At 37.6% G+C, this 27,349-nt stretch overlaps 1 protein-coding gene across 1 annotated transcript; it reads left to right on the top strand.

Moving 5' to 3' along the window:
- Nucleotides 1-1,202: 1,202 nt before the first annotated feature.
- Nucleotides 1,203-25,982, top strand: LOC109099107 (sulfhydryl oxidase 1-like). The gene is made up of 12 exons (XM_042761886.1): nt 1,203-1,591; nt 2,665-2,765; nt 4,411-4,459; nt 4,740-4,842; nt 5,417-5,507; nt 5,676-5,821; nt 7,913-8,047; nt 8,473-8,602; nt 13,659-13,781; nt 14,902-15,040; nt 17,019-17,195; nt 24,272-25,982. Exons 1-12 carry the CDS (start codon nt 1,303-1,305, stop codon nt 25,153-25,155), a joined length of 2,367 nt encoding a protein of 788 aa, XP_042617820.1. The 5' UTR covers nt 1,203-1,302; the 3' UTR covers nt 25,156-25,982.
- Nucleotides 25,983-27,349: the final 1,367 nt, after the last annotated feature.

Here is a 27,349-nt window from a genome sequence, read left to right as displayed (position 1 = left end):
CTATGCAGCAACAGAGTCTCTGATACCCAGCATCAGTTGCTCATCCAATAGCATGTCTAATTATATAGGTAACGGAGATCTCTACCTCGTTCTGACAGTAGGCTACTACTAATAGTCTTTTTGGCTAATGTGTTTAAACTTTTAACTGGGCGAAATTAGGATTTGTGTGGCACAAGTGATTTGATAATCAGTTTCTACTTTTAAATTGGTAGGTTGTAGAAATGTTTCGCGTCCCGTAAGTGTATGTATATTTATAATGATGTACTGTGAGTGACAGAGGTGCAGTTGAAGACTTGTAAATTGTTTTACCCATGTATATAGAGTCGATGCCTATCTCCTGTGAGTGAGATTGCTGTGAAAACGGACCTGGTTCCTTTTGCTTCCATGTATATATTATAGATATATTTGTTAACTGAACTGATCCTTTGGAAATTGTAAATAAAGATCTTGTCATTTCTCAGTCATAACATTTGCTGTGAAATCTTTTACATCTTGTCATAACTTTTCATGTTTAATGTATGTGCTCAGTCAGAAACTTTGGACAAGAGGCACATATGCAACGTGTCAATATTTGAGCAAAGGTGATTCTGAAAGAATGGATCAAGGTGTCAATATATAGGAATGACCAAACCTGCTCTGGCTTAAGTCTAATAAGAAAACCAAGAGATTTATCATAGTTTAGAACAATTATGTCCTAATTGTTTGTGTTATTTTTAAATTATTTGTGGAATATATATATATAGATAGATAGATAGATAGATATAGATATATATAGATATATATAGATGGATGGATGGATGGAATGGAGAAAAAAAAGGATCTATCTGGGACTTTTAAGCAAATGGGTTGCGATTTCAAAGACAAATGTGATTACCTGACGTGAATAATTAAGCAAAAATTAAATGATATTACACCAATAACATCCACATATTTAAATGAAAAAAGTAAACATATACAATATGACACAAGATATGTCTCCCTCTGTAATAAAATCAATATTTGATTTTCTGTTTATTTTATTTCTCCACGTTATTATTCAAATTAAACGCAAAAACCAGTTGAACATCAAGATTCCAAAACAGTTTTAATGTGAACTTCGTATAACAAAAAGAAAATATATAGGCCTGTATTAAAACTAAAAGTTTTAATAAAAAACAAACACTGCCGTGAGCTATATAGAGTTCAAAGAGAGAGGGAATTGAGTAGAGTTAAGTGGGAGGGAGTTAAGCGTGTGACCAGTCGCTGTAAACTTTATATTACTTTCTAATAGAGTTAGTTTAGTTTGAGCTGAAATAAGGGGAAATGGCGCGGCGGAGCTCCTGTGCCACGTCTTGTTACGCGACAAAAACCAAATCAAATCCATTTAACTCTGTCCTATGTGTTTTTATTTCTTTTATAAGTCTTAGTCCTTTAATCGCCGAAGCCGGGCTGTACACCGCATCGGATCAGATTATTATTTTATCACCGAAGAATGTGGATTCCGTGCTTTTTAACTCCACCGCAGCTGTTCTCGTGGAGTTTTACGCGACCTGGTGCGGACACTGCGTCGCGTTCTCACCCACCTGGAAAAACCTCGCCAGAGATATTAAAGGTTAGCATTTCTCACATTTACACATCATGAAGAGGCTACTGTCGCTCAATATCAGTTGTTTGCGTCCTGCAGCGTCAATGCAAAAAAGCTGGACTTCCGTTACAGTATCATTAGCACTGTGGTATTGTTATTGGTATTTGCCTCCACTTTGATCAAAAATAAATCCCCACAATGGCAATAAGCTTCCATAAGGTTTAAAGGATACTTTACGTATATTTATTGCGGATTTACATATTAGTTGCAAGTGATTTTGGTACCTTAGTGATTTTTGTGAGGGGTTTTATCCTAACTCTGACGCAAAACATTGAATTCTGTGCAAATTTAAAGTGACTAATTAACCTACATTTGAGTTTTATTAGTGGACAATGAATAATTAGAATCTCAGAGCCAACTGAGAAAAGCTGCTAGACAGCTAACTAGGTTACATAATAGTGAGCTGTCTTCTTTGTACAGCGATATTGACATATACACATAAACAAGCAAAGTTTACCTAAGCTGCCCACCAGATGAACTAGTGTACGGCCTGCCAAGTGAGCTTCCAATCTAGTAAGCCTATATAGTGACTTAGTGAGTTACCTATCATGTCAGTTTATTCTGTCTACCAAGTGAAAATGCTCAGTGAAATAGTGAGCTGGCAACATTTATGTTCATCATCTGTGCATTTAGAGTTAATTTTGTTCCTTACCAATGTAGGAAGTTCATTTAGGTTTTGAGACAACTAGTTTAAAGTGCACATATATCTTTTTTGAGCTGCCTAATCTAGGTTGACAGTATTATTGTTCATCAAAAACACACTCTTTTGACACCTGGAAGTCCCCTTTTTGAAAGGTTAATGGAGCATATGTTGTGAATGTGAACACAGTATCTTCAGTGTTGATCAGAAACTCTGCGTGTATTTGCACAGACAGATGTTTGATGTTTTTAACCACAAACTCCTCACTGTCATAACACAGCCTTTTTTTTAAACTTAGCAACATGCAACTGAAATCCATTTGCAAAAACACTATTGATCCCATTCTGTGCACTGATTCCGTATCATAAACTCTGCATTTTGTATTTTGTTGCTGTTGTAGAATGGAAGCCTGCTGTTGATCTGGCTGCTATTGATTGTGCTGATGAAAGCAACAGAAAAGTGTGCACCAATTTCGGCATCACAGGATTTCCCTCTCTGAAGGTAGAGTGCAATTTAGAGACCATGCAATTATTGTTGGTTTTGTGGTCGTTTATAATTATAGTTCAGCGTTTGTGTTCCAGTAGGAAAGAAAACCCACAAATGTTTTTAATTTCTCAGTCGTAGCAAGCAATGTGATTAAATGGAAACTTTTCATCCTAAGAAACAAACCCTAGTAATTTCACCTCTTAGAGTTTCAGAAAAGATCTCAACAATTTGTGATGAGATTCTGCAATTACAAGTCTGAGATTTTAATATGAACGGAAACATTTTCAAGTAATCTCTAATTTATTTCTCATTAATTAATATTATATAAAATAACATTTTATAATATATATTCTATTCAAAAGTTTGGGGTTCTTAATTAATGTTTTTGTTCACCAAGGATGCATTTAATTGATCAGTGACAGTAAATACATTTATTTATACAAAAGAATTGTATTTGAAATGAATGTTTTCTATTGCTTTAAGAGTCCTGTAAAATAGTAGTGTTTTCCACAAAAATACTAAGCAGCACAACTGTTTTTTTTTTTATAACGTTGATGATAATAATAAGAAATGTTTCTTGAGCACCAAATCAGCATATTAGAATGATTTCTGAAGGATCATGTGACACTGAAGACTGGGGTAATGGCTGTAGAAAATTCAACTTTGCCATCACTGGAATACATTACATTTTAAAATATATTAAAATAGAAAACCGTTATTTTAAATTGTAATAATATTTCACAATATTAATTTTTTACTATATTTTTAATCAAATAAATGCGGCCTTGGTGAACATGAGGATCTTCTTTCAAAAACATTAACAAATCTTACCAAGATCAAACATTCAAGACAAAGTTAATACAGATGAAATATATTCTGAGCTCTAAAAAATGCAAGTAACATCTGAGCAATTCAGTTTTATCTTCTGGATAACCTTATGTGTGGGAACAGCAGTAAAAACATATACAATATAATCACAGTTAACTTTGTAAGTGTAAAAAATGGAAATAGAATAAAACACCTTAAAATGGTAGATTGCATTTATTGGGACTTGTTCATTAAATAGGAGGAGAAAATTGGGTAAATTGTTCATGAAACCATTCTTATGTAAATTGTTGCTGCAGTGACATTTGATTTACATGGAGATTCATTCTGCTTGTGTTTCATGACTGAGGCCCTCTGCAGAGCGCAATAGTTTGACTTATGAGGTTTTTCCACACAGATGAATCCATTTTATTCATAAATAACTGTTCTTTGTTTAGTCATGCACTATGGGTACAGGCTATGCTGAAGCCAGAGGAAAGAACTGATGGAACTGAATCTGTCCATTCTCCTCATAAACATTTAACTCACTGTTGCCAATCCTTGAATTATTGTATGTGATCATTTTCCTTCAGGGAAACTCATCATCAGATGTTCCTTTACTATTTGGGTGTTTTTTTGTCTGGATTTTGTTAGTCTAGTTTTGTGTTCTTGCCTTGTAAAATAAAGTGGACATTCTTATGAAGGGACAAAGTGAAATTCTTCCAAAGCTTTGATGAATTTTAAGGGGGTAAAAGAAAGAGCTGTTGACTAAAGCTGTCAGTGAGGCTCTGCAGGCATGAAGCTGATGTGAAGGGCTCAAGTAGCACTGTTACTGATCTCCCTCTGTCTTTCTCAGTTCTTCCCTGCTTATTCAAGCAGTGAGTCCAGGGGCCTGGAGCTCAGAGGTAAAATGTGTCTTTCTTTATTTCCAGTGTGTCCTTAAAGGAATAGTTCACCCCAAAATTGAACTATTCGCTCATTGTTTATTCATGCTCATGTTGTTCCAAACCCATTTGACTTTCTTCCTTCTGTTAAACATGAAAGGAGAAATTTTGAAGAATTGTTCATGATGCTGTTTAAATTTTCTGTAATTTACAGAATTTAAATCATATATCTATATATATTACTTGTGATGTACTTTACCTTTGTCTATATACGAGCATGTTTTTTGAAATGTTCATATAGGATTTCCAAGGGATGTGAGAGGCCTTCGGCACTACATTATCGATAAGTTGGAGATGCACAACGAGGCTTGGCCGCCTGCTTGTCCACCTTTAGAGACTGCTAGGTTAGAGCACAATGTCCTAGTCACTTTTCAACTTAGATTTAAAGGCATATCTTCATTTCAATTTGCACTTGAAATCTTAAAGGTTTGGATGTCCTCTTGTATCATCTGTTTGCTGATTTAACGGTTCTGTAATGTAAATAATGCTTGCATGTAATGGTCAGCAAGCATGTTGGTTTTGTTTGCTTTTAGTTGATGCTGCAGTGCAAAAGTTCGCTCAAATAGGAAAGGAAAATGACAAGCTATAAACTTGATTTGTATCTTTTTTGACATTTGACATATGGTGTCATATGTCAAATCACTGCAGGAAATGCTAAGAAAAGCTTTTTGTCCTCTGAGAGCCAAAAAATAAAGAGAGCAAAGAAATGTCAGAAATAGTTTAGGCAGGAGTGTTTTTATTAATTTCAGAAAAATATTGCATCATAGTTAAAGTAGGTTTTAGTTCAAGGCTCAAGACTCTTTTAGTAAGCTCCCTAGGAAATGAGAAAACTATACAGTAGGACCATGTACATTTTTTTCATGGTTTGCATTACATTATCTTAACTTATTTGAATCTAATCTTTTTTTCTCTCCACAGTGAGGCAGAGATAGACAACTTCTTTCAGACCAACAATGTGAAGCTCCTCGCTCTTGTGTTTGAGAGTGAAGACTCCTACGTGGGGAGAGAGGTGAGATCAGTTTACACAAGGTTGATTTAAAGTAAAAATTCACACAAAAATGAAAATGTTGTAATTTATTCACTAGTTTTTCCAAGCCTGAATTCCTTTCATGGAACACAAAACATTTACATTTATTTACATTTTAGATATACATTCTGTCACCTTTTTTTTTTTTTGGTGACATTGGATTTGTTGCAGTATGAAAACATAGCTGTGCGCAGGGTTTTGGACACAGAGACGAGTTTGGTGTCCAGGTTTGGTGTGACCGATTTTCCTTCATGTTACCTGTACAACTCATCCAGACATATCTCTAGACTCAAAGTGTAAGTGCTCCATTTCCTTCATACAGCCCTACAGCAGCTATAAAGAATGTTTTCATAAGACAAACAAGAGAAGTATTTGGGATGTTTGAAAACTAATGCTAAGCTTAAGCTAATGCTTATCACTTTTAATAAAGCTCATACTTAAAATGATCATATTAAAGACTTAAACTTAAGGGTGCTATTACTTTTTGATGAGACTTAAGATTTTGGATGGACCAAAACTACACAGGTCACCTTTAATCTTTCTTTCACAGTTTATTAGCATGAGCTAGAGCCGAGGCATTTTATTCTTAGAGTCTTATAATTAAGCATTTAGCATTTGCCTGATCTCGTCTTCTCAGTTTTATGACCATTAGCCATTGCACGAAGAATCACGCAACATCTGGCCATGTTAATAAGACAGAATTTTAATTTTAATACATGCAATTATTCAAGATCACAGAGCTTTCATAATCATTTCTAACCAGGAGCATAAATCAGAGGTTTGCTTGCTTTGTTATGCTTATTTGAGAAAAATAACTTGGCATGGGTATGAGGCCCTTTAGATGACAGATGCAAAAGAGAAATGATTTATGGTTGGTTTATGTTGTTTCCGTCCTCCTTGATGGTGTACATGTGTGTGTTGAGGGGGGGTTTTAATTTTCGACAACGAAACAATGGTGCTCCTTTTCTGTGTTTCACCTGCCAAGCAGTCCCTGCTCTGCAGAGCAACAGATGGCGTCCCGTCAGGTCTGAATGCGTGATTGATCTTGTGTAGCATGCACAAAAACATAAACACACACACTATCTCCAGCATCTCAGGACCTCGTGGTCTCAGAAGCGTGCCGTCAGACCCCGGGGACCTCAAGCTTCGCCTCTCTCCGGTGAGGGTTGATTGAAGCTTGGGTAGATGAGGGAGTGTGTGTCCTCCTGTGCTGGAGACACAGGAATGCACAGTAGTGTTTATTGTTTGATTTGCCAGGGTTAGTCAAGAGGGTAATGATCAGTAATGACATCTCATCAGCACACCACGCCCACCATCTGTTCATCTGAGAAAGAAAGGTAAATGGATGATAGTGGAAAACTAGAGAAGAGAGACATTTGATTCAGCTCACTTTTTTTAAGCAGCCGTAAGCACAATGCATTCCCAGACATGCATTTAATATATTTGCAATAATGTAACGTTTTAATATTATTAATATCTAGATTTGTTATAAAAGGTTTGAATTATGGTGTCAAGAATTCAAGGAGGTCAGAAGAATGCATCTTGGTGAAATAGTGGTTGACAAAAATAAGTATTTTAATGTCCAATACTGATATCTAGAGACTGTATTGGCACAATGGCAGATATAAAGCCAGTTAGTAAAATAAGGTCAGTAAGATTTTTTTCATCCATCCATAAGGCTGTCAGTATATTTTTGCATCGACACCAAGGCAAAGTAACACTTCTGTTTTAGCCCTCCTTATTATGAGAATTTCTGTCAAATTCAAAATATGAACTAAACAACAAATCTAAATATGTTCAAACATCAGCTGATGAATCTGCCTGGACAATATATTTATCTCTTCGATCACAAATTAAATGTTTTCTCTCACTTTCTGTCTATTACTCTACTTCCAGCCCTTACTCAAAAGCTGCGTCCAAATTCACATATGGTCAAAGTATGTAATGCATTTGATAAAGAACGTATTTAATGACCCGTTATGTTCTGTAAGTATGCATGTAGTTTGAATGCATACATTTAGCATGACGGATGCACTAGTTCATATTTCATCTACTGTTTTATCAATACTGTGTATTCTGACATACAGCTCTTTTGCATACTGTATAGTAGTGAAGTAGGTATATTTGGATGTAGAGTGACTGTCTCTACCCTAACTCTGACTCTAATCCAGACCCGAACCTTAACCCTAATTCTTCTTTTAATTCCTGTCCCAAACTGAACTGATTTAATAAGCAGCAGCTCTATATTATCATGGACTCTGAGCTCTTCTGGAGTCTAGCAGACATGACACCTACTCCACAGTCATTTTGTCACATGTCACATACTTGAGATTATGTTTAGTAGTTGTGCGGCCCTCACTCCTCACTCCTCCTTCCTCCTCCATCAGACTCAATGAAGCTCGTACCTTTTACTCGTACGCCCTGCAGAGGTTGCCAGGGGTAGTGCGGACTGGCAAACCCCAGATTCCCATCACTGATCTTCTCAAGAACTCAACTCTACAGGAATGGAGGCAGTTTAACAAGTTAGTGCACACAAACTGACATAATAAGTGATTTTCTTTTCACATTTAGAGTTATTTTATATATTAATGCATCATTTCAATTCAGTACAGTCCTGTAGCTTAAACAGTAAAGCATGGTGCTAGCAATGCCTAGGTCATGGGTTTGATTACCCAGAAAACCATGAATGATAAAATGGATACCTTGAATGTAATGTAAGTCGCTTTAGATATAAGCGTCTGCCAAATGCATACTTAAACAATTATCAAGTTTTGTTTGTTAAGTGTCATAGAATGTAAAAATATTTTGTACAATAATGATCTATTATAGTTGAAGTCTTACCAAAATTGTTTACTGAATCATGTGGACTGTTTCAAGGTTGCCTTTCATGATTTAAATGGTGCACACTTATAATCCTACATATATTTTTGTGTGTGTGTTCCTATAGGACGAGTGTGTATATGTCTGATTTGGAATCAGCGCTGCATTACTCTCTGCGTGTAGAGCTGTCTGGACACATCAGCATCAGTGGAAATGATCTGACTGCACTCAAAAAGTACATAAATGTACTGGCTAAGGTGAGTCACTTCAATACACACACACACACACACACACTCAAAACATCTACTTGAATTATTTTATATCATCAGCCTAGTCAGTTCACAGAACAAACCACTAGAGGGAGATACATTGAACATTTCAATCCAAGATGTGTTTTTTCAAGCCTGAGCTTAGAGATGTTCAGTGTTTGTTGAAAGATTTTAGAGATCAGTCAAGCTTTAGAAAGTACAAAATATGGTCATGGTGAAAATATATCAGGATGAAAATATATCAGGACTTATGACAAACATGCTTCAGCAGTTGCTGAAATAGTTACACACCAGCATTTTACAAAACTGCTAATGTTGTTTAATTTCTAACATTTAAGGATACATCCAAGATATTTTTATATTCATTTTTTATAAATGAAATGAAAATGATTTAGGCTGGGATTTCTTATCTTAAAAAACATGCAATGCATATGATAAGCAGAATTGTTTGAATGATTTAACTTGCGTTTTTTCTTTATGTGGGTGAAATATGACCTGAATATTTTTTGACAGTATTTTAAGATTCGTTCAGTTCTCTGTTCTCTGAATGTTCTGTACTGATCCGTTCTCTACTGGACCAGACACGTGCCACGGATCTGTTTGATGAGGTCTGAGACAATGACCTTTCACTGGCTTTGTGTCCGTCCAGCGTAGCACTGCCAATCTCACTGATTATTTAGGGCTCTCTGGGGAAGGTCTACACAGATGCCTGGAGGAGTGGCAGGGGCCCTGGGCAGGCCTCCCATTAACTGTGGTTACTTTTGTCAATATTCCCGGCTCCCTCTGGTATTCCAGCCTTAGCTGGGCCTCTTCAGAGTGTCCTTGCTGTTTTTGGCTTGCTCTTTTGAGCTGCCTTGTTAAACAGACACGCAGGCTGCATTAATTGACACTCTGTGAAGAGGAAGTGTTTAACCCCACTAAAGCAAAGCATGGAGAGATTAATGGTGGCATGGAGGAACAAGCACACACACACACACACACACACTCTCTCTCTCTGTGTTAAAGATCTGTACAGTGGCTTGAATGCTAAACACAGTTAGTTTGCTTATACATCTGGTGCTTTAGATTAAGATGCTTAGAATGCAGGCAGACTGATCTAATAGGATAATCCTGTGAATGTCACAACCTGCCCTCTCATCCTGAACCTCCTCCACCAGGTGACCCAGGACTCTTCTGTGCCCATTGGTATACAGTATACATGTTCGCATATATGGTGGATGTGTGTGTGTGTTTTAACCTAAAATCTTAAATTATAATCTTAAATGAACAAATGAAGTAATTTCATGACAGTACATTTTTGTATGTATGCTTACCAGTACTAAGTAGAAAATATTGACTGCCAGGCTAGAGGAGTTTGATGCAAAGTGTTTTCCTCGGTCACACTGTTGCTTAACCAATCTGGGGTTTGCAGCACAATCCGGATTTGTATGTATCAGAACTTTCAGGTTTAAAAGAGTGGATCTTTGAGACATGAGAGCATTACAAAGAGGTTTTAGGATTACCCATCTTTATCCTGCTTTCTTGAAAGAGGCTTCCCGCCACACAAGAGGGAGAGAATAAAACAAGGAATTAGAAAGCAATTTGAGGTCCAGATTCAGCCATGACTCCATGTGTTATCTGAGGCCATGGTGTCCTAAATGACTGACTCTGCATTTCCTGTTTTCATTCTAACAACTTTTAGAGACCCTGATGTTGCCGGACAACAAGCACCTGCTGTTGGGTTGTGCTGTGATAACGGAAACAGTTTAAATGACTTTTACATGGCCCACTTGTATATGTGTCCCAGAGGTTGAGATTAAACAGGAGTCTTCTTCAGGGCTGGGCTGACAGATGCCTTCTCTTTTGAACCTCTGCAGAGAGAGAGAGAGAGGCTGTGGTTTTCTCAAATGCTGATACTAATCGGATTGGAGATGACATATTGCTAGGGTGAAGTGGATTGTCATGGTTCGAAGGGGAGGAAGAAGGGAGAGCGGGGGTGGGGGGCTGAAACAGTAAGGACAGTGATTGGAAAGGGCTGTTTGTGGTTAGTGATCTATATCCTTGCTTTGGTAGATGGAATATGCAGAGGCTATATACTCTTATACAGCATGATTGACAGTGTACTTTTGGAAAAACTGTCTGAATAACAGAGTATCTTGAAAAGATAAACACTACAGCAGTCACAAAAAATATTTAGACGCTTAAGCCACTCTTAAAAATGTCTGAATTTCATTCAGCAAAGTATCTTGGCATCAGCAAACTAATGATTTTCTAAGCCTTTTTTGTTAAATTTGACAAACTGGTTCCATTTTTAGTAGATGTGTCAAGTCAGTTCCCCTCAAGTTCTCATAGGTGTAGTACATCACTACAGTCGTGGCCTAACGGTTAGAGCGTTGGACTTGCAGTCCAAGGGTTGTGAGTTTGAGTCTCGGGCCGGCAGGAATTGTAGGTGGGGGGAGTGAATGTACAGCGCTCTCTCCACCTTCAACACCACGACTGAGGTGCCCTTGAGCAAGGCACCGAACCCCCAACTGCTCCCCGGGTGCCGCAGCATAAATGGCTGCCCACTGCTCCGGGTGTGTGTTCACGGTGTGTGTGTGCTCACTGCTGCATGTGTGCACTTTGGATGGGTTAAAAGCAGAGCACGAATTCCAAGTATGGCTCACCATACTTGGCTGTATGTCACGTCACTTTCACTTTCACATTTACCTATGGGCATGTAAATTTGACAACCAAATACAGTAACAAAAAACCTGCTGAACAGTATATCTGTGTTATCAGTAACACTGTACAATAAGGCTCAATTCTTTAACATTATTTAATGCATTAGGTTTCATTAACAAAGTAACATTGTATTGACAATATCGATTTAAAACCAACTTTGCTTGAAAAGTAAAAATTGTGTTTGAGATGTATTTCTCTGAAATAAATGCTACTTTTGATATATAATGCAGTGGCATTCATACAATGGTATGCTACTGTTCAAAAGTTTGGGGTTGGAATTTTTTTTTTAATGCTCACTAAAGCTGTAAAAAAAAAAACGGTAAAAATTTAAATATTATTGTAATATTGACATTGTAAATGTCTTTACTATCACTTTTAATCTGTTAATCAAATTAATGCATCCTTTCAAAAACAAAAAAAAAATCATACTGACCCCCAAACACTTAAACGATAGTATAAATGTTGCCCAAGTATCTAAATGCTCTGGGGGGTGGTGTATATCAAAGTGTGTGAGCCACAGCATTCTTTTCCTTTCTCATCTAATAATTTTAGTTCTCCTTTAAAATATTAACCAGCTCAAATACTAAGTCTATTATGATTTGTCTGTTTACTTTTTCTTTGCAACTCTTAAAGAGACACAGTATAACAGAATGATTCCACAGCCTTTCATTCACTTGCTGCCAGAATCCCAGAGAGTTATTCACATCACCCTTGTTGTTTTGATTTGTAGAGATTCAGAGTTTTCACCTAGTTTTGAACAATGTCTTTTGTTTGAGCAATCCCAGATTACCCTCTTCAACACCCAGCTCTGTTAATGATCTTTTCACACTAGTTAGAGGCAAGACCAAAACCCAGATCTATTCAGTGACATACACAAACACACACATGCACACACACACACACACACACAGAAGGACTAGAGACTTTCTCCTTTTCCCACCTGTGCAGCTCTGATTAGCTTTCCATCTTGGCTGCGTTCTCAATGGCCGAATCTCCCAGATTAAGGAAACAAATCAGAATGGAGTGGTGCATTGGGGTTAAGTAAATCTCTGCAAGGCCTTTTTAAGTGAGCTGAGTTTTAATAGAGATCCTGTTAGAGGGTGATGAATAGAAGGCCGCACCATGCTGAACAGATGGCCACAGGAAAACTGAAAAGACACAAGAGCACAAATCAAAGAAAGGTGCACCTCTGGGATCCAGTGGGGCCTCCCCACAAACACACACTCAGACACACAGGCCTTGGCCTGCACTAATGTGGCTGTGTTTATGGGGCCGTGACGGAGTGTTAGCATTGGCTTTGTGGCCCCAGCTCAAACACAGAATTGTAAGGTCAGCACTGGCGTCCATCCAGGGCCATTGAATCTGTCCATTCCCTTGTGCCACACATCTCAGGCTGGTCATTACTTCACTGAGCTTCCAGAGACTTACACACACACACACACACACACACACACAAACAAACAATCTTTAACTCTATTAAATTTGAGTATTTTCTACTGGTGTATGAAAGAAGTGTTTTTACCAATTCAGTGTTGCTTTTTAATACTACAGAACAATGAAAACATATATTTAAATATTATTATTTGTCACTCATTCATTCATTTATTCATTCTTTATTGTTCTTTGTGTTCTTTGTTTCTTTCAGTTAAAAAACTAATTTTAATATAATAATAATAATAATAATAATAATAATTGATTAATTGGTAATTAATAATAAAAGTAATAATTATGTTTTTATTGGTTAATGTGATGATGATTGTTATTTTTATTATTATCATTATTATTATAGAATAAATGCATCATTCAAAGCTGTTTTTAAACCATAGAAACAAAGAACACAATGTATTGTAACAAGAATAATAATAAAAAAAAAAAATTGACCAGTCAATAATAATAATAATAATAATTATTATTATTATTATTATTATTATTATTATTATTATTATTATTATTATAATGTTAAATGTTGAATGAATAAAAATAATCACAACAATAGTCATTATTATTATTGGTATTATTAATGTTATTATTAATAATAATTTTATAATTGTTAATGTGTCTATGATATTTATCTATAAGGGGTATTTTCTTATTGCTTTCCCTGACTGTAAATCTTCAGAGCATTGCAGTGTGCATCTTCACTGTCACTTAGCGTCTTCTAGTAGCACATTAGCAAATCTAGGGATCTTACCATTTGACAACAGCTACTGGTGCTGCAGAAATAGCTGTCACATTTATTAGGGTTAAAAGGACTTATGTAAATGATGAGTTGTTTTAGCCTAGCCTGGTCCCAAACACAAGTGTATGACTGTGTATGTGATTATGTGCTTTGTTTGTGTAGTATTTCCCAGGTCGTCCATCTGTAAAGAGTGCACTGAAGACCGTGGACAGCTGGTTACAGCAACAGAAGGGGACAGAGATCAAATACAGCAATTTTAGAGATGTCCTGGACAACACTGTGCAGGTTAGACAAGCTTAACAGAACATCTCCAGAAAGAGCTTTTGTTTTATTTATTTATTTACTTTCTTTTAGAGCTATAAATGATATTAGTAATGATAAATTAGAATTTTGACCATCAGACATTTGATATAGCAAAGTATTGAATTTATTTAAAAAGGTATCTGAATGCCTTGACATAAGCATTTCTCCACTTAGACTTGGGTCATGAGGTCAGTGTATTGGGATGCTGTCACTCATGTAAATTTATTAAAACATCTGTTTGAACTATTCAAGCCACTGCAAGCACAATTTCAAGAAATGGCATTCAACACCATATGCAGCTTGCATAAAAATAATATCATATGGCTAAGCGTGATGATGCACTATGGTTAAATGTTCAAATGTAGTCAAAAAAGAGATTTACTTAATGGTATAGTTCACCCTAAAATTGATATTTTGTCATAATTCACACAAATATATTTTGAATAACTGTTTTTGTTCATTCAGTGAAAATCAGTGTCGTCCAAAACACATTAAGCTCCACTGACTTTCATTTTTATGGACAAAAAACACTGAGACATATTTAAAAATATCTTCTTTTGTGAGGAAAGTCAGTCAAAGAATTTAATTTTTTTTTGGTGGAACAAGGTTTTATGATGTTGTCATGTTGCTGAAGCTCAGATGCCTACACACACAAACATACACAGAAGCAGTTAGTGACATCATTAGCTTTTAGCCCCCCAGTCAATGAATCAATGAGGAAGTAGGAAGGCATCCTATAAGGAAAAGGGCTGCTGTCATCAAGATCATCACCTCTTATAGACACACCCACCAATCAACTGCTGAGTGACTCTGCACAGGAGACTGACCAGTGGGAGATCTGGATTAATTCCAAAACAGGCCAAAGAGTTTAATGCTGTCAGATAAGGGCTTTTAATTATGCATGAAGTGAAATATGATTGAAAATTATCCCTGAAGAGATTTTATGGCTTCTAACAGTCATACCTGCTTTAATTGCAGTATCCACCTCACTTCATTTGAAGAGTGACTGAAAGGAAAATTGATTGTTTTCAATTGATTCTTGTTGTTTAAGTGAAACACAAGTCAATTGAGACTGTATGTTTGTATGTGTGTGTGCTTTTAGACGAGTGATGCAGTGTTGCCTGAGGGTGTACAGTGGGTGGGCTGCCAGGGATCTCAATCCCATTACCGTGGATACCCCTGCGCCTTTTGGACCCTCTTCCATGTGCTCACAGTGCAGGCTAAAGAAATGGCCATCCCAGGTACTTTTAATATGCACAGCGCCTCAACTAGACCACAGTATTAGTTATTTAGGGACTGCTCCCTTCTTTTTAGAAATTTTAAGTACTAGAGTAGCCTTCCAAATGTTATGCTTAAGGGCACATTGGCGATATGGAGCATCTCTTGTGGGTCGTGAACCTACAACCTTCTGGTAATGAGCCCAGACTACGTGAAATGGCATTCGCCACCCTTATTACTTCTTAAAAATGACATATTTCAGAGTGAAACAGAATATTAAATGAGAAAAAAAAGAGGCAAGATTTAATTTTATCTATTGGGAAATAATATTATTGTGAAAAGTGTCTGTTCTATACCAGAATTTGCAGTCAATTGTGAAAGACTGTGAAGTCTACATGGCCACATAGGAAAGTTGTTTAGTACATTTTTATGAAAGAATTTTCTTTGTAGTAATGTGCACTGATGTTTACAGTAAGATAAGAAACCGTGTTCCTGTAGCTCAAACAGTAGAGCGCATCAAGGTCATTGCTTGATTCCCAGGAAACTGATTAAATGTATCCCATGAATGCAATGTAAGTTGATTTGTATAAAAACGTCTGCCAAATGCATAAATGTAAATGTGAGTATTAAGAAAGAGAAAATGGTCAATTCTGACTTCATGATGTTTGAATGATTTCAGGCTTTTAAAAAGCAACATCATCTTTCAGAAATGCAATGTGCTGAGAAAAACTAATCAATGAAACATCTTTGTGTGTGTGTGTGTTTCTGCTATAGACCTTACATATTTCAGGCTCATGTAAATGAAACACTGTTAGTGGTCTAATGAAGCTTGGGCTGAATTCTGTGGCCCATCTTGGCCTGTTGTTGACCTCAAGAGCTGCCATCAGCTGCCCTATGTCACCTATGTCAACCTTCAAGGCCCTTTTGAGATGGATGAGTCCTGTCTATTGTGTAAAGAAGCCCGGCTTGCATCTGTACTGGGCTGTGTGTGGCCGTCTGTGCATTCCTCTAGTATATTTATGGTGCTTTTTGTTGAAAAATCCATCTTCACCCCATACAAATATACATGGAGTGTCATGTTCCAGGAAACCAGTGTGTCACTGTTATTCTTAGGCCTTGTTTTGCTGCTGGAAAAGTAATTGTGTTTAGGTAGAAGAGAGGGATTTGTTTAGATTATTGGAATCTGAAGGGTTAATATAAGACCCAGTGAACACAGCTTCTCCACTCACACTTAATCCAGCAGCTTACAGTGGGCGGAAGAGAATTGGAGGGGGTGTCTGCGTGTGGATGCGTGTTCGTGTTTGTGTTTGTGCAAGCGGGTGGGTGGGGGGGGTTGCCATGTAACCTGCAGATGGAAGGCCAGGGACGGGGGGTCCATCTGTCCATAGGCAATGCTCTGAATTATGTCCACCAGCTAAACAAAAATAAAGAAGTGTACTAGCCACAACCCCAAACTAACTTAGAGCATTCAGGGTCAGAGCTGACCTGTCCATCCCTCCTTGTTTCTGCAGTGACTTGTACTCGGAATGTGTTGTGTTTGAGAGAATAGATTTACAAGAATTAATGTAGGTTAATCTGGGGTCCAGAGGTTGGTTAGTTAGTGGCCTATTGAGTGTCTGAAAATGGTTGCTACATTTTTGGATAGATTAAGATTTGCTTGTAGAGATATACAGTAGAAGATCAAATGTTATGTTATTATGTACTGTAGTATATTTTCCATGAAGCTGCTATTGTGGAATTAGCGGTTTTTCATTATTTATACCACAATAAGTGATTAAATTACTGTAAAATCGTAAGTATATAATATTATAAAATAAAATGTAATAATAATACTAATGCATGATATTATAATATATTTATAATATAATTTTTTCATATGCTTCCATACACCCAAAACTGGTAGTACTTAATTTCTTCCAATGACTCTTTTGTTCTTTTTTTAACTTCCTCTTTTTGCCCATTTTCACTTTTCTTTCTTCTCTGTCTGTCTCTTGATCTCAGATCCTCAGGAAGTGTTGCAGGCGATGAGAGGTTATGTCAGCAGTTTTTTCGGGTGCAGACCTTGTGCAACTCACTTTGAGAGTATGGCCCAGGAGAGCATGGATCATGTGACCACACTGTCTGCTGCTGTCCTCTGGCTGTGGTCTCGCCACAACCGGGTCAACAACCGTCTGGCAGGTCGGTATTTTCAATGTAAACAAATGTAAAGTGTTGAACATATTATACAGTTATACAGTGGCCCCAAAGTATTTAGACAGTGTTTTTTTTCCACTTAAAATTGGAAATACATGCTTCAATTTAATTCAATTTCAATTTACTATTTTTCTGAGCAATTTTTGCAATTACTTTTAACCAGTTGGTGGCATCAGGGTGATTTTAAGTTGATGTGTGAAGTCGGTTCCCCTCAAGCTTACACAGGTGTCCTAGCAGAGTAACCACAGGTGTCATTTATCATATTAACTATGTACATGTTCATATGACTTGAAAGTGTCACACTATTTTTTGTCTACATTTATAACCGTATATCTACCACCTCATAATTAAAAATCTAATAAACCTTTTTCTTGACAGCTTTTTTGTGCTATATTTCTGTACAATAAATGCCATGGCCATGGTATGGCTTTTAAGTGTGTCCAAATACTTTTTGGGTGCCATAATAAACCAAGGATATTATTCAGTCCTGTCACTGCTGTCCATAGTATAGAGCAGGAGAAAAGAGAGCACACCAGGAGTTTTTTTTTCCACCTCCAGAGCACCAGTGAAGCTTCTTCCCTTAAAATCCCTTTAATTCGGCGATCCTCTGGGCAGACACCAGCTGTCCTGTTCCCTTCTATCTGTCTGTCTCTGTATTTCTCTCTCCCTACACTGACATCCATCCCTTTTTCTATTTCTCATACCTTCTGTTGCATTTTATTTTATTTTGATGTTACACTCATTTATTGTTCTGGTAGGAACATTGTGTTTTCTAATCTTACAATTTTTGGTTAGAATTCCCTAGTAAAAGAATTGTGAAAAGAGTTGACATTTCATAAATAAAATCTTAGTTCTTTCTGACAACCTGTCAGCTCGCATGGCTGTTGTCCATAAGGGCTATAAAGGGAGTTAGTTGCCTCTCTTCACACTTGCTTAATTCATTTGTTTGTCATCTTTTGATTTCGCCTGCCTCTTTAGCGTCTGTCCCTTTTTACCAGCCATGAAGTCATGAATAATTGGACAAAAGTGTCCCCCATGCTTGTCCCCCTATGGCTCTTCTGTGTCCCCTGGTCCCCCCTCACTTCTGCTAATTAGGTCTCACTGTCTCTCATGTCCCAGGAGAGTCATTCCAGCCGCTTGACAATTGATACTACAACAGTGTGTCCTGCCTGAGGCACGCAGCCCTCTATTCCCCAGACGGCCGGGACAGCAGGTGGCACACGCCACGCCGCCAGCATCAAGCCTTCCTCTGTTTTGTAATCTCTGGCCCAAGTAGCTAACACAAAGTGTGTGTGAGGTGGGTGGCATTGTCCCCTCCTCCTCCGCTGTGCCTTTTACCCTCCGACACTCTTTATTCCTCTCGGTTCCCAAGAGGGACCCTCCTCCTTCTGATCGTGAGCCTCTTTAGTAGTTCCCTCCCACCTTGCACACACACACACCCAGCTAACCAGGCATAAATAGTGGCCTATTAGTATCACTGCTGCACAATTAATTTAACTGGCATAAAGGCCCAGGCAACAAACTTCGGCCCAGCGTTGCTGCCACTTGTCGAGGGAGGAGACGTCTACAGAAGACAAATAAGTTTACCTTTGTGAAGCCGATTGGGGAGCTTCTTTATTTGCACTCTCACTTCTATCCTGGCTTATTGCATACTTTGATGCATACTGCCTACAATTTTTTTTTTTTAAATAGTATGAGAAATAGTATGCAGCATTGCAACCTTGCAACATTGCTTGTTTAATTCAGCAAATGCTGTCAATTTGTTTTCTCAGCAACAAATGTTTTTGTTTTTTAATTTTTCTTTTACCTAAATATTATTTGATCCATCTACCAAAATTAAGGAAGAAATTATAAAGTAACACAATGCTGGGGTGTTTTGTGGTATTACTAAGGTTTAGGGAAGTTGTTAATGAGTTGCTATGTGGTTGCTACTTGTTGTGTTCTATGTGGTTGCTAGAGCATTGCTATGCTGTGCTAAGGTATTCAAAGAGGTTTGCTAGGGTGTTGCTGTGCAGTTGCCAAGATTAAGGAAGCAAAATTAGACGTGGCTGATACTTGCTGGGGTGTTCTGTGTGGTTGCTAAGGCATTGCTGTGTTGATAAGGTGTTCAGAGAGGTTTTTAATGATGTACCATGTGGTTTCTACTTGCTAGGGTGTTCTGGGTGGTTGCTAAGGTGTAGCTATGCAGTAATCAAAATTAACTAAGCAATGTTAGACATGGTTGATACTTGCTGGGGTGTTCTGTGTGGTTGCTAGGACATTGCAATACTCTTGCTAATATGTTTAGAGAGGTTTTTAATGAGTTAGTAGTTGATACTTGCTAAGATTTTCTGAGTGGTTGCCAGGGTGTTGCTATACAATTGCTAAGGAAACATATTCTTTTGGACTGTCCCGGTTTTAATGCAAGTAGAAAGCTCTTTTATGAAGTTAGTTCACTTAAGGACTTTTAGTAAAAATTTTGCCTGAAAAGGTATTAGAATTTTTATCATATGTAAATTAAAAAAAATAAAATCTTGTGTAATATTACTTGCTGTGTTTGTTTGTTTGCTTGGTTTTTATTTTATTTATGTGATATTTGTATTTTTTTTTTTGTTTTTTAGTTTTTTCCATGAAAATAGCCTCAGATGCTGACATGGCATTAAATAAAATGATACTACTACTACTACAGTTGCTAATGTGTTCTGAGAGGTTTTTAATGTGTTGCTGTAGCTACTACTTGTTAAAGGTGTTTTGGATGATTGCTAGGACATTGCTATGTAGTTAATAAGGTGTTCCGAGAGATTTTTTAAACAAATTGCTACGTGGTTGCTACCTGCTAAGGTGTTCTGTGTGGTTGGTAGGGAATGTTATGTGCTTAATACAGTGTTCTGGGAGGTTTTAATGATTTGCTATGTGGTTGTTATTTTCTAGTTTTTTCTGGGTGTATGCTAGGACGTTGCTATATAATGAGGTGTTATGAGAGGTTTTTATTGAGTTGCTACAGTATATGGTTGGTGATTTCTAAGGTGTTCTTGGTGGTTGCTAGCACATTTCTATGCTGTTGTTAAAGTGTTCTGAAAGGTTTTTAAATGTGTTGCTGTGTGGTTGCTAGGTTGTTCTTAGGTGGTTGCATAATGGCTCATTTAGAAAAAAACTACCTACACTTTAGGAAACACAAGTAACTATTAATTAGTTGTTTATTAGCATGCATTTTACTAGCATATTGACTGTTTATTAGTACTTATAAAGCACATATTAATGCCTTATTCTGCATGCATACCTATAACAACAACTATCTTATTATCAATAAGCAGTAATTAGTTTATTTTAGTACTCCGCTGCCGAGTATTCGTCTGGGGAATCTCTGCTCCCTAGCAAATAAAACAGATGGACTACTACTCCTCACCCGCACAAACAATGACTTTTTAAACTCTGCTGCTCTTTGCTTCACGGAAACCTGGTTGAACGGAGCCATCACAGCTTGTTTCATCTAACTGGCTTCCAGCTGTTCAGAGCGGATTGCATCACCGAGTCGTTGGGGAAAGTGAGAGGTGGTGGATTATGTTTTTATATCAGTGAAGGCTGGTGTACAGATGTGACAGTTTTAAAGAAGATGTACTGCCCAAATTTGGAAGCTTTCTATATTAACTGTAAGCCTTTTTATTCGCTGCGGGAGTTTTCCTCGTTTATTCTGGTGCATACATTCCTCCTGAGTGCTAGGACATCTGGCAAATCAGATCACATACATGGAGCAGCGTTACCTGTACTCTTTCATTATCCTTCTCAGTAATTTTAATAAAGCTAATCTCACCAGGGAAAGCAATAAACTGGACCATTGCTACACAGTTCTGAAGGACACATACCATTCTGTCCCCCAAGCGGCTCTGGGACTCTCTGATCACTGTTTGGTTCATCTTCTACTAGCCTACAAACAGAAACTTAAATCTGCTAAGCCTGTAGTAAGAACTGTAAAGAGATGGCCTAATGAAGCAGAGCAGGATTTACAAGCCTGCTTTGACTGCACTTATTAAAGTGTTTTTGAGGCTGCGGCCACTGATCTGGATGAGCTCACAGACACCATTGACATCCTACATCAGTTTCAGTGAGGATATGTTTGTTCCCACCAGGGCCTATTTAACATTTAACAACGACAAACCTTGGTTCAGTGCAAAACTCAAACAGTTTTCTCAGACCAAAAAGGATGCCTACGGGAGTGGGGACAAAGCCTTGTACAAACAGGCCAAGTACACACTGAATAGGGAGATAAGAATAGCTAAGGGATGCTTCTCTGAAAAGCTGGGGGAAAAAAAACAGTTTTCAAGCAACAACCCTACATTAGTGTGGAAGGGCCTGAAAGGCATCCCCAGCTACAAGACCCCATCCCCCAGCACTGTGGAGAATCCACATTTAGCCAATGGTTTGAATGAGTTTTACCTGCAATGGACTGTTAGGACAACTGAAAGGATAATTGGTATGCACCTGCCCAACCTTCAGGACTTGTACAACTTCAAAGTGAAGAAACGGGCAGGTAACATCATCACAGTCCCCTCTTAATAACTAATTATTGCCTCTCTCAAGTATTATGTAAACACATACACATATTTTTATTTATACATCTGTATATACAGTAAATAATGCACAAATCTGTACATAAATCTTCTGTTCCAGATGTATACCACAGTATTATCATTATTTATTTTTTGTATTTTTTTTCCTTAGTCTTACTTCTTTAAATGATCTTTCTGTTCTCAATCTCATATACATGTATGTATGTTTGTACCAAGAGCTCCTAAAAAAACAACAAACTTAGCAAATAAAGCTCATTCTGATTCTGATTTGGTTAATAATGAAAATGTGCTCCCTTAAGTGTTGACATTAATACTTATAAGTATACACAATAGCATTTTTTTTTTAAATTACAGTTGTTTTTGTGCATTTGTCACACTGAAAATTGCAGGACAAGTCAGGCATTTCCATTGTGGGATACATTTTTCATGCAGTTTAGGCTACTTTTATGCTGGTATTTGTTGCATTTTTTGCATACTACAAGATAAGTATGATAGTATGCCATTCTAAACATACCTATCTTTCCCTCTTTCTTCCTCTGTCTAATCCTCTGGTTCCCTTGAAAATGCCAAGGAGAAGATTAGCTTGTATGTTTGTTTTGCATTTGTTTAGTCAGTCCTCCAATCCTCCCTTTATCTGAACACAGGAGCCCTGCCCACCCGTCGGCACTCACATTCACTCCCGCTTACTGGAACTGTCCTGCATGACGGCTCCTTCTCTATTCACACGCATGAATATTAATGCACCGCCCTGGCAAGCTTTGTATCAATGTTAACAGTGCTTCAGCTGAAGTCACCTTTGTGCTGAAGGGCTCCATGATTAAAAGTAAGATCTTCATAGGCATTCACATCACAGCCAGATATGAGTGCTGTCACAGAGCCATGCATAAAGACCCCTGGGTTCCCGTAGACACATAGTAAAATTGATGCATCTGTTATGTAAAGTGTGGTATGCAGAGTACATCCACACATGCATATATACATCAGAGTAATCTACGTAAGAGATGGGGGGAGGGTTGAAACTTAACGCTGCTGCCACCTCTTGTAGTGTCCTGACCACCCTGTGACATCCGCCACAAGCAATTTATTAGCGGATGCCTCTGTCTGGGGTGGCGTTTGGGGGTGGGAGGAAAGGAAAACATCTAAAGGGGAAAAAATAGTAATTCATTAGAGGGAGAGCTGCAGCCCAGAGGTGCTGGCTTTCATATTCAATTTGGAGATGGTGGCATGTTCGCAGGGGGTGTGAAGAGAAGGGGCCGGTGCGTGTGCATGTGGATGGGGAGGGGTGTCTTGTTCACCCCAACCTCATCTATTATCTTCACGATCCTCCCTCTGGGAGTGCCCACAGGTCTATTGATCATCTCTTTAGAACTGTCACACACACACACACACTCGGTTCACACAGCACCTCAAGGTTAGGCAAAATTCTAACTAATTTTGAATGATAGGAAGAGAAAGTTGCAGCAGAAATTCGACAGTCTAATTTAGTTTTTCCCATTTATTTTCTGATATGCAGAATTAATTTTGTTGTAACCAATTAAAACAGATTTGAATCTACAAAATATTGTTTTCAGATACTTTTATAAAACTAAATACTGACGTCAACATTTTAATCTATGATCATATAATATATTAGGTAAATTAGAATATCGTGGGAAATTCTGAGAAAAGTGTTCTTCTCCAGGTAATGTTAACCTGTCAACTCAGAATTGATTAACGTGTCATTTGGGCTTTTCCCACTTAACACTGAGTTAAATAATTAATCTTTTTAAAATGGGTTAAAGCCTGTTTTAAGCATCGGTTAAGAAATTTTAGACACTTCCACTGGATTAGTAAGTGAATCTCATGAAAACATATAAATATAAAATACATTTTTCATACGTTATTATACATTTTTAATATAAATATTATTTATATTCTGTTATTTTTATTATGTATAAATTAAGCCTTTTAGGCTTTTGTAGGGTTAAATTATTTTCATAATCACATTTTCCCCATAAATTGCTGATTTATTGCATGCAGAAAATTTACTTTTGAGTTTTTTTTTATTTCAGTTATTCTCAATAATTGTTTTCATTTGATTCTTATTTCTTTAATTTTCCTGTATTAGAAACAAAAATATTTTACTTAAACTAGAATAAATTAAAAGTTGTACAATAGTACCGTAATGTATACAGTAAATAGTTTACAATTTATATATATAATTGTTGATATATAATTTATATAAAGTTTTTTTGTTTTACTGTAATGAGGATGTTTTTTTTTTAAATAGGCTTCATTTTCTTAATGCAAAATAGAATTTCTACATTTATTGATTGATTGGTTTTGAGCTGAAGTATGACTCATACATGTCCTTGATTTTATGTACATGATAACATGATTTCAGTTGTGAGAAGTGAAAGTTGTGATTTAATTGATCACTGTCAAAACTCATCCTTTGATTTATGGTTGAACTCCTCTTTTGACTGTTTATGAAATTATGAAACTCCTAAAAGCTGTTTTTCTTATCCCACATAGGAGACCTTAGCGAGGACCCCCATTTCCCTAAGATTCAGTGGCCGTCTCCGGAGTTGTGTCCTAGCTGTCATGGCTTAAAAAAGACTGGTGAGCACCACTGGGACCAGGGGGAGGTGCTGACCTTCCTCCGAAACTACTTTTCCTCAACTCACATTCTAATGGACTACCTGCAGGATGAGACCCAAGCTCTCATCCATCAGAGGAACCGACTCACGGCAGCTCAGATGGAGAAAGAAGCTGGACGTGGGGCGGAAAGGAGAGCTCGAGAGGTTCTGGACAACCGTCCTGCCGAAGAACCTCAAGAAGAAGAGCAGCAGGAGGAGGAAGAAGAGGAAGAACCAGCAATGGAGGAGCAGACTGGTGAGCCATACCCTGCAGGGTTAGAGAGAATGGGAGTGGCTGCAGCGGACAAGGCCAACTACCAGGAACCTTGGGAGAAGCCACAGCGGCCACAGTCCCAACGCAAACCAAAAATTGTGGGAATGAAACTACGGGAGCCCCAGGAAAACATAGTAGACCTGGACCTATTTGTCAACCAACACTATAAAGCCAAAGCCCTCCGAGCTGCGGCCATGTCCGGCGTAGTGCGACAGAGGAGTCTGAAGAAGAAGGAGGATGTGGAAGACCTCCAGTTTGAGGGAGGCTGGAGGGTGAAGCGAGACCTGGGAAGCCAGGAAGAGAACCTTGGTGCTGGGGTCAGGATAGAGCCATACCCCAGACCCCACAGCAAGCGCTGGATGTCCCTGCTCAGCGTGGGATTCTCCAGGCTGGACGTGAGCCTGTGTGTCCTGCTGTATCTCCTCTCCACTCTGTGTCTGCTCGCCATGTACCTGTATTTCAAACTGAGGATAAAGCTGCGACGTGCTAAATTGTCTCTGCCCTAGAGCATCGCTCCGGTGCAAACTAATACTTTTTCGGAGGAATGACTAAATCTCACAATCTGTGGCTACTAGAGAAACCGTCAGCTTCAGCGCCAAAGTATGGATGCACAGAAATCGAGAGTTTATGAAGTACTGTTTTTAATTTGATGGTAATTAATGCCAAAGTGTTGTTTTACAGACCCTACACTTATCTTTGAAGGGTTGCTTGTGGTCTGGTTTTTTTTACTCCTCCTGTGAGTTTCTTTCTTTGAAGCATCTTGCGATGGAAAAATTATAATCGTAATTGATGTCTTTTTATTTGTTTATTTTGCAAAAACTAATTTTTATATGACCACTCATCGAAGAATTCTAAAACTTTTTAGTGCACATCATTTTTAAAATCACCAATCATTTTATATAATTTTTCTTAAATCATAAAATTTAGATTTAAGAAATACTTGAACACAAAAACAAAGCATCTTTAACACGACCATTTCTTTTAAATAAAATAATTAAAACACTCAAAATGCATATATATTTTTTTGGAATTTGGACCCCAGTTAACTCTTATTGTGGTTGTCATAGTGAAAACATACCCCTCATTGATAGAGCTACATCTTTATGTGGGTTTAATCCATTTTAAATTTCACTGTGGCATTCTGAGCAAATATTAGATTTTTTCACAAAAATATTTTAAGATGTAAATTTGTACCAACTCTATACAAGTACCTAAAACTATAAGAATTACAGACATTATGGTTTGCCCATTTGAAAAGCAATAATTAACATTCATAGTGAAGTGGAGTGTTTTGCTGGGTAAATGTGATTAAAATTATTTTTTTCTAAAAACATCTTTTTTTGTATTGTTTTTAAAACTCCAATTAGTTTTCTGGCATGGAATGAAATTCATGACATTTTTGCTTTTTTATGTCCAGTATCTTTAAAACCAATAGTCGGGTGTGATAGATTCATTTTAAGATTCCATCAATTTGGAGAATTTCAATCATGTTTGATATTTTGGTTCAATTGTAGAACACATGTTGTTTTCTTTGGATTCATCATGTCATAATTTCCCGTTTTTTCTCTGTAACCGTTTACAAAGTCACAAAGTGTATGATGCCTAGTGTTTTAAAAATCGTTCAGAAAGTCACGTAGTGTATTCCAGCCTTTAGTTTTAGACCATCCCTGAAGATTTTACTAATTTCTCAATCAAACCTCGGTAAAACACTGTAAACTTAATTATGTAATCATTCTTGATATGCCATCACTGTAACATGTTACTTCATTGTAACATTTCCGAAGCCTGAGCATCATTCACCCTATGAGTGTCCTCAATGCCATATGCGGAGCTCATGTGTTGTGTTTAAGGGTGTCTGGGGTCAGGAGTGGTCTGGGCCCACGCGTGGAAGAACAAGCCTGTTGCCATCTGGTCTGTTTTGCTAGCTAAATCCTAACAATTTCATTGGGATTATAGCAAGTGAGTAATCCTGCTTTCCGTTGGGTCTGCGGGAGATTACCACGGGGATTAGCCTCCACTGATAATAAACTTTATTAAAACGCAATCGGCTTTCAAGGCCTCTTCGCTCACACACTTGGAAGTTAGCTGTGCTTGGGAGGGGGTTGTGACCCCAGGGAGAGAGGATCTGAAGAGGAGCGTTGGAAGACAAGGGTTTGAAGTGTTCCAAATTACAGGCTCATCTGAAGCACCATCACTTGATCTTGAGCTTTAGGGTTTTCGTGGAAGTCTGAGCTTCCAACTTTTTGTCCCACATCTCTATCTGCTTTTCACATTTTTTTCCTTCACTAGATGTACTGTAAACCTTTGTGTTGACAGTGTTGGGTGCTTGAAAACTGTATTGAAAAGAAAAGCTCTGAAGTTCAAGGCTTCTAGCAGAGAACCAAGAGGATGAGCATAGATCATATGATCAAAAAAACGTTTAAAGGATATACATTTAATTTTGGGGTGTAAACTGTCCCTTTAAGACTTATTTAAGTGAGCTGTACTGTTACTTTTCTAGGTGATTAGAGTTATAATTTACGCACAGGAGATTCAAACATCAGGAACAACCATCAGCCATATCCAGAGATCAGAGTACCATGGAGACTTGGACTCTTGATTTTTGGATCAGTAAGCAACCACGCAAAACACCTCAGCAACCACAAAGCAACACCCTGGCATATTAGCAGTAAGTTTTGCACGGGCAAACATCCAGTTAGA

Source organism: Cyprinus carpio, chromosome A8 (assembly GCF_018340385.1).
Source record: "Cyprinus carpio isolate SPL01 chromosome A8, ASM1834038v1, whole genome shotgun sequence".
In the NCBI taxonomy this organism is placed as follows: Eukaryota; Metazoa; Chordata; class Actinopteri; order Cypriniformes; family Cyprinidae; genus Cyprinus; species Cyprinus carpio.
The sequence above is the reverse complement of the archived record's forward strand: the minus strand, read 5'-3'. Positions and strand labels throughout refer to the sequence as shown.